This window comes from Barbus barbus, assembly GCF_936440315.1.
Source record: "Barbus barbus genome assembly, chromosome: 30".
Classification (NCBI taxonomy): Eukaryota; Metazoa; Chordata; class Actinopteri; order Cypriniformes; family Cyprinidae; genus Barbus; species Barbus barbus.
Genome location: NC_136758.1, coordinates 28,961,467 through 28,980,098, shown reverse-complemented (window position 1 = coordinate 28,980,098; position 18,632 = coordinate 28,961,467). Strand labels below are relative to the sequence as shown.

The following is an 18,632-nucleotide window of genomic DNA, read 5'->3' as shown; positions in this document are numbered from 1 at the left end:
TGTTTATGGACCGATGAGACAAAGATGAACCTTTATCTGAGTGATGGGAAAGCTAAAATGTAAAATTATATATAATTTTAATGTGAATTTAAAAATGTGCTAATTGAAAGAAAAGTTGATGAAAAGATTGAAGCCAATAGTAAAGTATAACAAGAAATTTACAAGAAATTTTTGAAGGCTGATAAAATATTTTCTCAGATTTTTTAGGTATGTTGTTATATCCTGTTTGAGCAAAGTCAGTAAGTTTCAGTTCAATGTGAAACAGCATTTTCATGAAAAAGAAAATCCTCTCCAGGTCAAAATGACTCACATTCACACAATTAATTTTTATTTCAAAAACAAGTGTACATGTTACAGCTGAACATCTATTGGATCATATTGACAAATAAATAAGAGGCGATATAAAGCAGACAGCCGGTTTATAAATCTGTACAGCAGCTTTGGGTTTCTCTGCAGCTTCACAGACCAGACAGAAATCAGTCACTTACTACAGTTTAGTATTAATAAATAAATGTGAAAAAATAAATAAGATACTTTCCTCTACTATTTTTATGGTTTTTGTACATTTATCATACGCTGTAATTCCCCTGCGAGCGACTCGGACTCAAACCGACTATAATCATGTAATTGATTCAGACTAATGATGCTAACGAAGCATCAGTTCAAGTGAGAAACGAGCTCAATACTAAATTAACTTGATGTGTTTCCTCTAATAAAGTCCCATTTTGTGGCGTTCACAACACAAACACCTTCCTCGGCCCATTGATTGAAACTAAACTGCAAAAATGACTCGTTCTGAATTACTCATCATATGTTAACCATTATTAACATATGACCTCTGACTGATAAAGATCTGTTAATTTACATATCTCTTAAAGAGACAGTATCAAAAACAGCCTGTTTAACAGAGAGAACAAACGAATGAATCAAAACAAAAACTTTATATATGAGTCTCGACAAAACCTGATTTATAGAGAAGCAAATTACTGATATATTAATTTATATTTCATTTCAGTTATACAGGGTGGGCCATTTATATGGATACACCGTAATAACATGGGAATGGTTGGTGATATTAAAGTCCTGTTTGTGGCACATTAGTATATGTGAGGGGGCAAAATCCTCAAGATGGGTGGTGACCATGGTGGCCATTTAGAAGTCGGCCATCTTGGATACAACTTTTGTTTTTTCAATAGGAAGAGGGCCATGTGACACATCAAACTTATTGGTAATGTCACCAGAAAAACAATGGTGTGCTTGGTTTCAACGTAACTTTATTCGTTCATGAGTTATTTACAAGTTTCTGACCACTTATAAAATGTGTTCAATGTGCTGCCCATTGTGTTGGATTGTCAATGCAACCCTCTTCTCCCACTCTTCTAAGGGGGTCAGATCGGGAGACCTTGGGGGCCATTCAACTGGCCCACGACGACCAATCCACTTTCCAGGAAACTGTTCATCTAAGAATGCTCGGACCTGGCACCCATAATGTGGTGGTGCACCATCAATGGAAACCTCAAGGCCACTGGATATTTGAAATTGCTACATGATGATGTGTTTCCCTCTTTATGCACTGAAGCTGACACGTTCCCTGAGTTTTTCCAGCAAGATGGTGCACCACCACATTATGGGTGCCAGGTCCGAGCATTCTTAGATGAACAGTACGTTGAAACCAAGCACACCATTGTTTTTCTGGTGACATTACCAATAAGTTTGATGTGTCACATGGCCCTCTTCCTATTGAAAAAACAAAAGTTGTATCCAAGATGGCCGACTTCTAAATGGCCACCATGGTCACCACCCATCTTGAGGATTTTGCCCCCTCACATATACTAATGTGCCACAAACAGGACTTTAATATCACCAACCATTCCCATGTTATTACGGTGTATCCATATAAATGGCCCACCCTGTATATAAATACTGATATTTATATATAAAATATGAATACACCTATCCATAACTTAGAGTACCAGTCAAAAGGTTTTGACCAGTAAGATTTTTAATGTTTCTTCTGCTCACCAAGCCTGCATTTATTTGATCAAAAGTACAGAAAAAGCAGTAATATTGTGAAATATTTTTACTATTCAAAACAACTTCTATTTGAATTTATTCCTGTGATTTCAAAGCTGAATTTTCAGCATCAATATGCAGCTTTGGATGCTTAAGGATGCTTTAAATGGATCAAAACTGATGATAAAGACATTTATGTTACAAAATATTTCTATTTCAGAAAAATGCTGCTATTCTGAACTTGTTTTCATCATAATAACAATAATCAGAAATGTTTGTTGATCAGTAAATCAGTATATTAGCTGCTGAAAATACAGCTGCAGATCAAGAAATAAATTACAGTTTAACACATATTCAAATAAAAGATAATTATTTTAAATAGTAAAAATATTTCACAATATTACTACTTTTGATGTATTTTGGATCAAATAAATGCAGGCTTGGTGAACAGAAGAGACTTCTTTAAAAAACCTTGACTGGTAGTGTAGTGTATATGTATTTATAATTATATATATACATTGTTTTTAACATATTTAATATAATATATATTTAATTTATGAATATATATTTGTCTATCTGTGTGTGTGTAATGGATGGAAACAGCATGCAAACTGATCATTTTGTCTAGTGAAGAATGCCTTGATGCCTGCAGATGCTGTCTAGTTAGACGACTCACTAGGGTTTGGAGCGGAGCTAAAATCTCAGGACTTGATCTGATCTGAAGCTCTTGAAGTTCAGTTTGTTCTGAACACACAGGAATCTTCAGTCCGCCGCTCCGTCTCGAGGCTTATAAGCGACTAACAACAAACTACAAGTAAAACACTTGAACGTATAGAAACGAATAAACAGACTGGAGAGGTCAGGAAACCTCAGAATATGACGATCTCTCTGATCTCTGAACAGTCAGAAGGTCCGTCTGGTTCCTCAACGTTTGGTTTGTTTCTGCATCATGGAATGACGCCGAAGCTCAACTGTGGTCCTGTTTAGTTCGGACGCTCATCATAAAAACACTAAATAAAGCAGGAGATGATCACAGTACTGGGTTGTTCTTGCGCTGGAGGCCAAAGCTCCAGGAGTCGCCGGCGTTCGGTGGAGTTTCTGGCCTCTGAAGAGCGAGACGACGCTAGCGCTGGACGTGTCCGTTAGTGAGTTTAGCGCGCGGGATGCAGATTCGCTCTCCGTTAGCGATGCTCTCGCTCTTCACGCTCTGGAACGGACTCTCTCTGGACGGCTCCATGTAGACGAGCGAACTCTGGTTCACGTGTTTCTGCAGGATCACCGTCTGCCGGACAAACAGCAGAGAAATACAGCTCACATCACTGCGTTTGGAAAGGATCATGCTAGGATGATTGGGGGGATCTTGTTGGGGTGTGCAAAAAATACTAATAAAAATGGGTTTTGTTAGGGAGTGAAAAAAGACAATTAATTGTTGGAGAGTCCAAAAAATAAACAAAACATTAACGATTTGTTGGGATGCAAAAAATAAATTAGTAGAAAAATTATTAGTTGAGGAATAAACAAAAAAAACTTTGTTGGAGAGTGCAAAATAAACAAATAAAATGAAAAAATTATGTGCAAAAAATAAATAAAAACCAAATTATTTGTTGGGGTGGAAAAAATTATTTTTGTCATATATATTGTTTTCATAAGATGATTCGAATAGCTCTATTTGGAAAGAATCGTGCTGGGATGATTGGGGTAAAAACTGAAAAAAATAAAAATAATATTTTTTGGAGAGTGCAAAAATTAAACAAAAAATAAATGATTGTTGCAGGTGCAAAAAAAAGTGAAAAAGAATCTATAAAATAAATGAACATTAAAACCTTAATATATATTTATACTTTAAAAAGTCAACATGAAATCAAGTATTTTTTAATCAATATTCCAGTTCTAACTGAGTGCTTCATCATCACTGATGTTAAACTAAGGAAAATTAGTTTTTTCTCTTCATGTATTATTTTGCTCAGAAATGCGTCACGTGAGAGTTTAAATGGCTAAGTGAAGTTCATGTCGACATAGAAAGCGCTTGTTTTGCAGGAGTGTTTTCTGTAATTATGATATATGATACTCATATGCTGCAATACTTCTTTTCATGACGCATTCCTTAATTCTCACCTTCTTGGGCGCGCCGTAGCAGGACATCTGAACCCAGTTCTTCCTGCGGTTCACCAGGATGGCCACCAGGAGGAAGATGACCACGGCCAGCAGGATTCCCGCCAGAATCCAGGCCGCTGATTGGTAGATGAGCGTCATCTCCGTCTGGCTCGGGACGTCCCGCGAGAGATCTTCACCATCTATATGAGAGAAGACTGACATCAGAAACCATCGGTCCTGTAATATGGCAGTATGTCCTCGTCTATAATCAGCTGAAATAACCCCAGATCAGATCGTCCTCGCTGCTGTGCTCAGATCAGCAAGCCAACACTTAGCAAAAATTAATCCTACAATAAAGAAATAATAATAATAAAAAAAAAAAACACTTCCTAGAAATTATCATAAAATGGTCAAATTAAAATAAAATAGTTTAAAAACAAAAATGATAAAAAACACTAAGTATGAATACACAAATAGTAAAAATAATACGCTTACTAAATATTTATAATAAAAAATGTCAAATAAAAATGTAAAAATAATAAGAACACTACAAATTAATCAATAAAATAAATATAATTAAAATACTTAAAAATAATCATACAAATATACAATTAAAATAAACTAATATTTTTAAAACAAATTGAATTAATTTTCAAAATTAATTACAAAAAACGTAAAATGAAATAAATACCAAAAATAAAATATAAAAAATGTAAGAATAAAAATGTTAAATTACAATAAACAAATTATTTTAAAATGAAAACAATATCATGACAGTTAATAAATGTGAAATAAATGTAAAACACTAAACATTAATCATAAAAAATTTAAAACTACAATAAATAATTTTAAACAAAAATAAAATGTAAAATAAATAAATCAAAATAAAACTATAAATTAAAATAAAAAATGAGATGCTTACTAAACATTAATCATTAAAATAATCATTTTAAAACAAAAATAAAATGCTTACTAAACAACTAAAGTAAATAAATCAAAATTTTAAATGAACAAAACATGAAAAAACTTACTGATAATATAAATATTAAAAAAACAAAATTAAGAATTATTCTGATTAACAAAAATGAAACACTTACTAAACATTAATCAAATCTTAAAAATGTAAATTTATATAAATAATACAAAAAATAAAACATTGTTTAAAATTAAACAAACAAAAAAATGCAGTTACAAAAAAATTATAATAAACATCTAGCATTAAAATAAATAAATAAAATGTTCTGCAATATTTGCAGCACTGTATCTAATCATCTGGCATCTTCCTCGTCTCGAATCGTTCTCAGATCAACGAGACGCTCGTAAGCCTGCGTTTATGATCGTGTCATTATCAGACTAATAATTAATTACCTGTGACGCTGTGGAGCGGAGGAGCGGCGGTGATCCGGCTCTCGGTGACCGGTGCTGACGAGCTCGTTATCTCTGCAAACACACGACATGATCAACATCAGCATCATTCAGCTCATTTCTACTGGAGAAAAACAAGCTTCAAAAGATGAAACACGCAGGAGAACAATGGCAGGGCTTTCCCTGTGAAGGAAAAGCTGACGGAGAGATTTGCTTGTTCTTTCCTCTTGAAACACGCTGAACAGGAAACATGAACCGATATCACAGGAATGTTCGCCTGGCTTTACTGCCATCGAGGCTCATTTTACAAACATCAGGCCGCATTTATTCTAATGCAGGGATTCCCAAACTTTGTGAAAAAAAAACGTACTAAAAATGTAACAAATTACAAATAAATTGTACAAATAAAGTAACTACAAAATAAAAACAAGAATAAAATATACTAATTATTAATTTTATTTTAGTTAGTTATTATTAATTAATTTAAACTAAAAAGAATTATTAATTAGTTTAAATAAATACATTTTAAATCCTAGCAATCAAAATAAAACATTAAAAATATAAACAAAATGTGTAATAAAAAATATAAACAGAATAAAAATATATAATAACACTAATAACAAAAATAAAACACTAAAAAGTTTAATTATATAAAAATTACAAATGCAAAATTAAAATAAAAAGAAATTTGAAATACAAATAAAAAATAAAAAAGACTAAATGAATCACAAAAATATTAAATTAAAATAAATACATTTAAAATATAAGCAATCAGGACAGAACACTAAAAATAAATAATGAAAATGTAAAATGAAATAAGACTCTTATTAAAAAAAGATTAAAAACAATAACAAAATATATCAGTTAATAAAAATTAATGTAAAATTAAAACAATTACAATTTTTAAATGACAAAAATAAAACATTAATAAATAAATAATTAATTATAATAATAAACATGTAAAACCTAAATAAATGCAAATTAAAACACTTACTAAAAATAATTTTAATAATAAAAATGTCAAATTAAATAATTAAAAACACTTACTAAACATTGAATTCTAAAAAAAAAAAGAAATTAAAGTAGTAATAATTTATTCCGATTTTTAAATGTAGTATCTTATATTGCTTTTGCCGAGACAATAGTAATTCTACTCCTCTTTTTCCCATGGTAAAATCCCTGTAGAGTGACGCTCATCAGTCTGTGCAGACACACGTACCCAGCATGCATTGCGGGCAGCACTGGCCCTTGCGCAGCACAGGGACCCTGCAGTCTGCGACCGGACACTGCTGTGAGAAGCACCGGACGCTCCCGTCACGGCAGACGCAGCTGCTGCAGGCGTTGGGTTTCCACGAGTCGCCGCTCCGCAGGATTTCTCCAGCGCTGGAGACGCAGAACTCCTGATGAACTCCGGGACGCGGCGGCTCCAGATCCTCCTCTGAGAGCAAAAACACAAACATGAACACATAATGATTAGTGCTGTCACAGTTAAAAATATTTCATGCAGGGCTAGGGTTGGCCATCCCAGCTAGTGAAGCTGTTTAGAGAAAACCAACAGTAAATGAATAGAGTGCATGTCTATAATGGGCCATTTTTTTTTTTTTTTAAAGAATAGAATTAGAATAGAGAGTGCTAGAGTTAAAGGGTCAAATAAAGATGGAAGAGATGTGTTTGTAGTCGATTCTTGAAGATGGCTAAGGACTCAGCTGCTGGATTGAGTTGGGCAGGAGGGAACAGTTAATGTAAAAGTCTGTGAAAGTGATTTTTTGATGAACCATAAAGCAGTTCACTTGCAGAATGCAAGCTTCTAGAGGCACGGTTACACTTGTAACACATCATCTTCAAATGCATAAAGTATATAATTTCATATTAAAGTGCAATTATATATTAAATTGGAAAACATGAAGCGTGTCAGACAGCTCTTAAAATAACAGCAGCCAAATAACCTAATAACCCGCTGCTGGGATGTCTGTTCATCAGAGAACAAAGGAAATCAGTAACTTTTTTAGCTTTAAGGATTCATCAATATTTAATTTAGAATTCAGTGTTTGATAGCTTTATTACATGTATGTGTATTTCCTATTTTCTGAAGGGCACAGGTAGCTAAATATGACATTTATTATAATGGGTTTATGTGAAGAATGGTTATTTTTAAAGTCTAATAAATGCTCAAATTGATAGCTACTGTAATGATGAATGGCTTTAATCAATGGCCAGTATCAGTATTGGTATCAGAGACGCTCGCTTTCAATCATAAACAGATGCCACTAAATAAATATTAAAAAATACACTGTCTTTATGTTGTTTGTACATTAATTTGAATACTGCATGTGAAATTATTGCAATATAAAAGTATATTTAAAAATGTTAATGTTAGGTGAGCTTAATTGCAATTAATTTTAGAAAAAAAATGTGTGATTAATTAGTTTAAAGCTGCAGATTTTCTTTATATGAAATTCGAATGGTATGACAATTAGAGATTGGACTGTAGAGAAATGGAAATCTACACGCTAATACACACTACATACATGCAATGCTGATGTTAATATTAACAATTTGAGAACAAAGTATAACAATAATAATAATCTGCACAGTTTGATGTGATATGAGCTGATCAATCGTTAGATTTAATCACCACTGGTAGCACGATTTATTGTAATGCTTTTTTCCTCAGTTGGTCAGAACAAAAGTGGCAGACTTGTTTGTTACTTGTTCAGATGGCAATAAATGGTGAAGATTCTTATTTGGGTCATATATTCCAAGACGTAGGCTCGAATCTGTGATTGCTAAGCACAGTATCCACACACACTCATTCAAAACATTAGATTCACCCACGCTGGAGCACAACCCAAGTCATGAAGATAATTCTGCACACAGCTGCAATTGCAGGTTTCAAACAGAGATGGCGACACAGAGGCAAAACTTATGGACCGCAGCTTTGAAAACTGTAAATTGATTGACAGCACTAATAATAATACTGTACATCATCCATGTGTTTGAGGGCTGAGACATGTTAAATGATGCCACATGTGTTTGGTGGCCCACGGGTCACGTGTAAAAGCATCCAGTGGGTTTATTGATAGAAACTGGCCTCAGGAGAAGCTCTGAGTGTTTGAAGAAGCACATGTTCATAAAACGAACCAGCAACAGGTTAGGAATCAGCTTCTGTGCTCCTTTTTATTACGTTTGCATTTTATTATTCAATCACATCTGCAAAGTATACGTTTTTTTCTATTCTATTTCTATAAAACAATCAAAATAAAATATGTTCTAATAAATAATTAAATTAAAATGTCAAATTAAAATAAATAATAAAAAAACATCTAAAAATTCAAAAAATTATTAACATCATAAAAATGCATTAAATTATTTATCATTAATAAAAATAAAACAAAAACAATCTAAATAAAACACCTTTTTAAATCAACTTTTAAAAATAAAATTAAAATAATCTTTTCAAGATAAAAAACAAAGTACTATAATAAGTAAATAATTACAAAATAAAAAACAGTGTACTAGAAAGTTTTCTCTTGGTTGCTTTTATTTTAATTCATAATAATAATTGAATAAATTAATAATACACAATTTAATAAATACAAAACGAGTGTAAAATATCAACTAATAATTTAAAACAATTTACTAATAATTTAGTGTGTGTGTGTGTGTGTGCGTGTGTGGGTGCGTGTGTGCGTGTGTGTGTGCGTGTGTGTGTGTGGGTGCGTGTGTGTGGGTGCGTGTGTGGGTGTGTGTGTGTGTGTGTGCGTGTGTGCGTGTGTGTGTGTGCCTGTGTGTGTGTGTGCGCGTGTGTGCGTGTGTGGGTGTGTGTGTGTGTGTGCGCGCGTGCGTGCGTGTGTGTGTGCGTGCGTGTGTGTGTGTGTGTGTGTGTGTGTGTGTGTGTGCGCGTGTGTTACCTGTACAGGTGTAGCAGCAGCTGTCTCTGCTCCGGACAGGTGCGTGACACAGAAGCGGAGGACAGGATTCAGAGTCACACAGCACTCTTCCCTGTCGACACGTACAGCTGGTGCACTCGTCCAGACGCCACGTCTCTCCCTCCACATACAGCTCTCCAGCCGGAGCGCGACACACCACCAGATCCAGACCCTCCGGCTGCCCGCTGCCCGACTCGTCTGACACACACACACACACACACACACACACACCTAGTGAGCGTTTCATCCTGAGACTCAGGTGTTCTGATCAGGAATATATGACTGCCCAACTCCAACTGAAACAGGATTTTTATACAAAGGTAGACAGCTGTTCCTATGTATCTGGATGCATTGAAAATGAACTGATCAGTAAAGGAACCTTGATTTATTCCCTGTTGTATTATTTGACAATGTTGTATGTGTTTTCTTTCTACTCTTCTTATTTATTTGTATCATTTCTTTTCTTTAGGTCACTGCTGCTGTCAAGGAATGTTTAGTTCATTGTTTGTAATTAGCTTTAATGTATAAGAATAAAGTAACAAACAGAAAGAGTGCACAAAACCTCATAAAACCATCAAAACAGTGATTTACACTAATGCGATACATTTCGATGGTTCTGTATGTAAATAATGACTTCTGAAGAAATGAACTGCATTTGTGATGAAGAATTGACTAAAAAATCTAGATTCGATTATAATGAATATCTACATTCACAAGGGATTTTCCAAGAACAATCATCAGCCAGGTTTACACAAAAACATCAAAAATATATATCGAATACATGAAATGAGGCTATTTTAGGATCATTTGGATTTGTTGCATCATGGTATTATTTTCATAACAATCACACATTTTCCTCACAGACTTCATATTTTTGTGGAAATTGATACATTATATCTTTCAGGATTCACAGATGAATAGAAAGTTAAAAAGAACAGCATTTATTTGAAACAGAAATCCTTTTTAACATTATAAATGCCTTTAATATCACTTTTGATCAGTTTAATGTGTGTTTGATGAATAACTTCAGTTTTTTTGGTTAGGACGTTAGGTAAGGTATTTTATTTTACAATTTGACTGGGCTATTTAATTTCTTCTTTTTCGGTCTAGATTCCTTTTGTTTGTCATGTTTGCCAGTGACCCCCTGGCCCGATGCTCTCTATGTTTCACTTATAATCTTTAATAAGCATAACAGTTTTTGTTTTTGTAAATGCAGCGCTTGTTTCAGCGCTTGTTCTTCTTTAACTTGTTTGGGAATCCATCACTAATTCTATTTCTATTATGCCCTTCTCGTTCCCTAGACTCGGGGTGTAATAGTGTTCATTTCTTTGTTTTTGAAATCTTGTATCACGGTTTCCACAAAAATATTGTGCAGCACAACTGTTCAACATTGATAATAATCAGAAATGTTTCATGAGCAGCAAATCACCCAGACAGCAAGCAGTGTTGGCCACGATCCGACCCACATCTGGCCCGCATGGATTTCACCGGATCTGGGCCAAAACTATGTTGCTGTCTGGGCAGCATATTATTATGATTTCTGAAGATCATGTGACACTGAAGACTGGAGTAATGATGCTGAAAATACAGCTGCAGATCACAGGAATACATTACAGATTAACACATATTCACACAGAAAACAGTTGTTTGAAATTGTAAAAATTAGGGATGCACAATATTATTTTGCCGATATCCGATATACCGATATTTTTCAAATAAATTTTGGCCGATAACCGATGCCGATATGATATACAATTCCCTTTGTTTTGAAACAGCATCAAGTCTCTCCTGCGCGGAAATTATAAACAAATTATATTTCATTCTGGTTAGTTTTGAGCAAAAACTTATTTGTTAAAAGTAATAAACTTTATTAATGTTTTTTTTTATTTTTTATGAGAGTACATTGAAAGCCGTGAAAATAACTGCAATAAATCAATCTCTGCTGGGGGTTTTCTCAGACAGATGTAGTTGAAACAGTATCATTTTATTTGTGGATTCAACATTAATAGATGTCTAAAGCAAAAAAAAAATCTTTAGAACTTCTTTAAGTGTGTGATAAGTTTTCATAATCCATTTTTTAAAAATATATTACATATTACATATTACTCAGTAAATCTGTATATATTAAGTGCCATGTTTGTGGTTTTTATTCATGTAAGCTATAGCTTCTGACCTTTAAATCAAAACAGACTTGTGATTTTATGACATCAATCCTGCTTTGAAGACTGGAGGAATGATGCTGAAAATTCAGCTTTGATCACAGGAATAAATGACAGTTTAACACATATTCACATAGAAAACCGCTGTTTGAAATTGCAATAATATTTCACACTAATAATTTAGTTGTGTGCGAGTACTGTATTTTTGATCAAGTAAATGCAGCCTTGGTGACTATTAGAGAGTGTTTTGTGTGTTACCGTCACAGCTGGGGCAGCACTGGTCGGCTCGGAGCACAGGGTGGGCACAGGTGGGCACAGGGCAGGTGATCAGCACACACATCTCTCGGCCGGCGTGACAGAAACAATCTCTGCAGCCGTCGTGCCATCCGTCTCCCTCCTCGAAGCGCCGGCCGCCCGCCGTCAGACAGAAGCTGGAGGAGACAGTGACCGAGGCGCTGGTGCTGGACACCCATCTGTCTGCGTCTGAACTCCACAGAAAAACAACTTCATCAGAACAACCAAAAGATTTACAAAAGAAGACCATTAGAGGTTATGAATGACATCGTAAAAACTACAGCGGACAAAACTGGTCAGCTGATTATGAGCAAACCTCACAAAAACATGTCCAGCTCACAACCAAAAATAAAAATTATAATATACTTTGCATAAATAAAATACCGTAATACAATCAGTGATATTTCATTGATATACTATTGTAGGATTGATTAATATTGAGGGTTTTTTTATTTTCCATTTGCATTTTATTTAACATTTTAGTCATTTTGTTGTGCATTTTTGTAATTTTTATTAATCTTTGTTTTTAAAATATGTCTATATAGTTTTTATTATTATTATGGCTTTTATTAATATTTTGAGTTTTTATTTTGATATTTTCCATTTTAATTTTAGTTAACATTTTGTAATTTTGTTATACGGTTTTGTCATTTTTATTAGATTTGTATTAATTTGTATTATGGTTTTATTAATATTTTTAGTTCACTTTTATTTTGACATTTTCAATTTAATTTTAGCTAATGTTTTAGTAATTTTTGTGTTGCGTTTTTGTCACTTAGTTTTTATTTTCAGTTTTAGTTTGTTTTTTTAGTACTCTAACTTAAATTAAACAAAAAAGCTAAATGTTGCTTTTTTATATATACTCTATTTTATTTCAGTTAATCTTTATTTTTATTTTTTTTATGGTTTTAGTTAAGCCTGAATACAATGATTTTAAAATGTTAATCAGCATAAATTAAAGGCAGTAACAACTATAACTCGATGCATAAATACTTCACTATTTAAATGTCATTATGATAAGATCAGTCTGAAATGATAAGAGTATTAGTGTAATGTGAATATAATATAATTCCTGATTCCTGTCTCCAGCTGAAATAACATCCTCTAAACGTCTGATATTTTGCCAATAATGAGTTTATAATTATGCTGTGGATAAACTGAACAGTTAAAGCAACACACACAACTTAAAAAAGTGTTTATTTTCTGCATCTAAGTGTGTTTACCTTCTTAAAAAGTGTTTTAGTGCAGCTCTAAATATTTAAGCAGTTTTCTGAAAACTGCTCCAGATGTTTGAGAATAGCTGTTTTTATGACGTGTGTGTGACCGAACACAGAATGAACTGAAATACACTCCACAAACACACCGGATTTACAGGCAAACACATGAAGGCATGAAATGCAGTTGACACAGAGTTAAAATAACCTGCCCACAAACCGCTTTAACTCGAGCAAACACACATCATCAGGTGAAAACAACTGAAACTGCACGAGATCCCAGCGTTTAGATGTAATAAACAGGTTCATCTGCTCAGACTGAAGCCATTAAAGCAGATGAGTGATGATCTGACCCAGCAGCCTCGTTTATAAAACACACACACACCATCAGATCTGAGACATCAGAAGTGAGGAACTGATCAGGGTTTATAAAGCAGAACGTGACGATTATGCCAACTACTGTGATAATTCCATTCGTAATTCATTAAAAATATATTCATTTGAATAGATTACTATGGCCTAATGTTCATTATAATATAGAAGTGTCAATGTTGTTTTAGCAATAACTATTATAGTTTATAATTTTAATATTTTGAATTAGTTTTTCTTTTTATATTTTTTGTTTTATTTTTGATTTTAATTCGTTTTAGTAATTCTTTTGTTTATTGTCATCTTTATTTCTTAAAATGTAATTTTTAAAAAATTTTAGTACATGGCTAAACTATACGAACTAAACCTAAAATAAAGTTCAAGTATCTTTATTGCAGTTAAGGTTTATTTCAAGCAAAGAATAGTATACTAATAGTTATAGTATACTAATAATTACTATGAATAATTTGATATTTGATATTTTATATTTTGCTATAATTTTTATTTTAGTTGAAGTTTTAACAATTTAGTTGTGCATTTCATTTCTTTTATTCATGTTATTTTAAACTAAATAGTGGAAATAAAATAATTAGAAGTTTCTTTTAAGTTATTTATATTTATATAAATAGTTTATTTATAGTTATTTTATTTCAAGTAATGAAAATGTGTTTTTATGGTTTTAGGTTTATAATAACCCTGATATGCATATATAAACACATTAAATGTTGGGCATAAACCGGCTCACTATGCATATATGCTCCAAGAGCACACTTGAATTTCTCTGCGGTTTTCCACGTTTATAGACATTTATAAATTGCTTGTAGGAACAGTGAGGCCTCAGATGAGATCACATGACCTCTGACCTCTGCACCGTCTCCTCATGCGTCTGCGCAGTCACTCACCTTTACACTCGCAGACGCTGCAGCCCTTTCTGCTCTTCTTATAGCCGTCACTGCAGAGTTTGTCGCAGGTGAACGGTGGACAGCGGACGCAGCGGCACATCTCACAGCCGTGCTTATTCCTCCTGTGAGGAGAAACAACACATAACTGCTCAACCGGCTCAACCAGCACTGGGCAATACACTTATTTCATGCTAAGTATACTACAAATACATTTTCATATTTATGTACTTAATAAAATGTCCTGCAGTTGTACTTTTAGTGTACTAACCTGGTATACTTAAAGTTTGGCCAGGGGTGTTTTTACACCACAGACAAGGTTTGAGAAGAAAAAAAAATCATTATGAAAAACAATAAAACGTTCTTCCTAACTTCAGGTCTCATGTCATATATAACTGACATCCTGCAAAACAACACTTTTTAAAACACTTTTTTTCTTACTGGTGAAAATGATGTGGTCAAATCTGTTTTCTCTCAGGTACATGGCAGTGCTTCACAGTGAACATCACTACATCACTCTTATCAATGTAGTCCATATCAACAACTAAATATTTCTTTACTCCATATAGTGGTTATTTTGGGAAAATCCCAGGTATTTTGGGCAGTAGGATTATAAAAAATATGTGCTAATATAAAATTAAATAACGTGGTCTATATAAAATTGCAAAATAAATCTATAGTACTTTTTTACTTAAGTACATAAAAAATGGAGTACTTTTGTACTTTCGAGTAAAATTGAAGAAGCGGTACTTTTACTGGAGTAATATTTTATTATACGTATCTGTACTTTTACTCAAGTACTTGATCTGTGTACTTTCTCCACCACTGTGCACAAGTAGTACGCCGAGTAAAGTTTAGTTCAAGTGAGTGTGTACAAGTTTATGTCACAGTAACACTAATATTAGTAAAAATAAATGACCCATCAGAATGAGCTCCTCTGCTGGATTAAGCCGTATCGCATCGTTTTCTTCTTCTGAGGTAAATATAAAGCTTATTCCTCACAGCGCATCTTCTTCCTAAATCAAAAGTAGCCGAGATGAACTTGAGGAATCTTTCTTTGTTTACAGAGGTGATGTGGGCGTTCACATATTTGTGTCTCAAGCCTGGCTTCGTGTGGATGATTATCTTCTAGCGCGAGATAGCTGAGCTCAGACGGGAAAGACTGAAACAAAACATCTAATTCTTGCAATGTTTTTGAGATGATAGTATGCTGATTTAGTTACTGCTTTGACATGACTACTGAAACTAAGGTCTGTCTCCAGAATCACCCCTAGATTCTTGATTTTTAGTTGTTTGACCCCTAGAGTCAAGGTATGCATTCATCTTGAGAACTTCATCTTTGTTTCCAAATGCAATGACTTCAGTAACCAGCATAAACCTGCTGATTAATCTACGAAAGTGCAGCTCTCTGACGCACTTCAACTTCTGAAGACGGATGAAAGCACATCTCACGATACCTCGTAATAAAGCAGGACACTTTTTATTGATTTATTATTAAACAGAGCAAAATTCACACACACAAAAATTTTAAACAAGTATGTATTATTCATTCACAGCAAAAGAGAGGAAACTACTATATCTGTTAATTGGTCAGGAAGGAACAATTAACAGCTCATGCTGATACTATTAGTTGATATATTGTCTATAATTGGCTTATAGAAGACTTGTCTTGTGCCTTCACAAAAAAAAGTCTCATAATCTGGGACAAATTTACTTAATAAAATACCATCATGTTTCACTCACCTGCACCAGCCAATCAAGTCACAGTGGACAAAACCAAGACCCGCCTACATTAATCCAGATTCAGTCACAATGTGAAAGCGAAATCTGAGCTGATGACTGAAAGGCTGAAGGTTTAAACTGCAGAACTTGATTTAAGAAAAATCACTATTAGGGCTGCTGATGAATCAAAGTGTCAGATGAAATATTAATGAATGAGTAATAATGGAGTCGTCGTCATAGATCACGGATGAAAGCTCATTAAGAAAACAGCCAGAGGTGACTATACTGTCCGTCCGTGTGTCTGTTGTTCATGAATTAAACACGTGTGGAGACTGCTGACTCCACGCATATTCCTTTACGTTCTGTCAAATCCAATGACATCTGAGCCCCATTGAGAAGGGGAAGCAATTTAAGACCCCCTTTGTGTGAAGTCCGACCCGTTCGACTGTGTAAAATATCAATGTAAACAGCCGCTCGTCCTATGTCTTCATCATTCAATGCTTCATAGCCACGGCTCACATATTCCAAAAACACTATGTTAATGCTGGCACCATGATGAAATTATGGCTGGCAATTCACTGTCATACAAAAATTATGATTACCAATTTAGTAGTGTTTGTTCATAACAATATAAAGCCTAGTAAACGTACACCTAATCATTTATTAACACTAGTTAGTATAGTTAACAAAGCCATAAAACCATAAAAAACTCATTACTTGAAATAAAATAATCTTTACCTGAGATAAAATAGGTTATTAAACTTTATTTTATTCGAGCTAGATTGAATGTGTGTCACACTTTTTAAACAGAATTCAAACAGAAATTAAACCCAGGGTTAATAATATTTTAATCACTTTTCTGACCCTAGGTTACACAACATTTCACACTTGTATTTAGTCAGAGAATAGTACTGTAATTGACCATAGATTATCATTATTGTAATTACTTCTGATAAGCTCTTTTTGCACTACACTCATTACATATATATCTGCACAGTTTTGTTTATTTAACTGGTTTGCACTCTATCTGCCATGTGCCTTATGCCACTTTATCTATCTCTTTTTTTCTACAATGTCCTCATTTGTATATATGTATAGTTTGTATGTACATATATTTAAAATGCATTTATCTGTATTTTTACATCTGCTGTCAGTGTTTAATGTTAACTGTATGCACCAAGCGTCTGAGAGTTACTCAATTTAAATGATCTGTATGTATGTGCTGTACATGTGGAAGAATTGACAATAAAGCAGACTTTGACTTTGACTTGACTTCTAACTCTGGGTTAAACAATGTTTCACATTTGTTTTTAGATAGTATTTTAACCCTGGGTTAGCATTATTTTAACCCTGTGATGAAGTCAATTTGAACCCTGGGTTAACATTATTTTGACCCTGTGGTGTGGTCACATTTAACCCTGGGTTAACATTATTTTGACCCTGTGATGAAGTCAATTTTAACCCTGGGTTAACATTATTTTGACCCTGTGATGTGGTCACATTTAACCCCGAGTTAACATTATTTTGACCCTATGATGAAGTCAATTTTAACCCTGGGTTAACATTATTTTAACTCTGTGATGAGGTCACATTTAACCCTGGGTTTAAATTATTTTAACCATTTGATGAGGCTGCTGATGTCACTTTTAACCCTGGGCTAACATTAGTTTAACACTATGCAACCCCTCCATCAACCCCTCCATCCCTCCTGAGGGAGCTCAGACACCGGGTTTCCAGTGAAAATCTATCTGCTTCATCCTCCACTGGGGGCATGTGGTTCAGATACCAGTGGAATCACAGCTCACGCTCACATACAGACACTTTTGTGTCGATGTGCATTTGATCGTTGTGTTGAAAAGGAGGGATGGTTTTGAAATGAAAGCACTGGCTCCTACGCTCTTATGAGGACAGCAAAACACTCAGATGTTTGACCAGGGTCACATTACAGGGGGCCAGGCTGTTTAACATTGAGTAAACATTATTTTAACCCTGTGATGAGGTCACTTTTAACCCGGGGTTAAACAACATTTCACACTTGTATTTAAATGGACATAGCATTGCAATTAGGTTATTATTATTATTTTAATCACTTAACCCTGGGTTAAACAATTTTTCACACTTTTATTTATACAGAGATTAGCACTGTTTAACCCTGGGTCAGCATTATTTTAACCCTATGCTCATGTTATTTTTAACACTGCCTCCACAATATTTTAACCCTATGCTGACTCCACTTTTAACCCACGGTTAAAACTGTTTTAACCCTGTGATGAGGTCACTTTTAACTCTGGGTTAACATTATTTGAATCCTCTGATGAAGTCACTTTTATCCCTGGGTTAACATTATTTAAATCCTTTGATGAAGTCACTTTTAACCCTGGGTTAAAACTAGTTTGACCCTATGCTAATGTCACTTTATTCCTGGATTAAAACATATTTACCACTTGTATTTAGGCCAAGGTTAGCAGTGTGTTTAACCCAGATTTAACATTATTTTAACCATGTGCTGATGTCACGTTTAACCCTGGGTTAACATTAATTTAACCACATGATGAGGTCATTTTTAACCCTGGG

General features: G+C 34.0%; 1 protein-coding gene across 1 annotated transcript in view; it reads right to left on the bottom strand.

The window, feature by feature from the left end:
* Positions 1-18,632, bottom strand: part of LOC306849937 (cysteine-rich motor neuron 1 protein) — a 57,913-nt gene continuing 39,281 nt past the window's right edge. Inside the window, exons 9-16 of the mRNA XM_079385325.1 lie at positions 14,340-14,461; positions 11,819-12,043; positions 9,384-9,599; positions 6,692-6,910; positions 5,476-5,547; positions 4,129-4,307; positions 2,660-3,295; positions 1-938 (exon numbers count right to left, since the gene is read on the bottom strand). Coding sequence (XP_079241451.1) covers positions 3,137-3,295; positions 4,129-4,307; positions 5,476-5,547; positions 6,692-6,910; positions 9,384-9,599; positions 11,819-12,043; positions 14,340-14,461 — 1,192 coding nt within the window. The 3' untranslated portion in view covers positions 1-938; positions 2,660-3,136. The remainder of the gene's footprint in view (positions 939-2,659; positions 3,296-4,128; positions 4,308-5,475; positions 5,548-6,691; positions 6,911-9,383; positions 9,600-11,818; positions 12,044-14,339; positions 14,462-18,632) is intronic.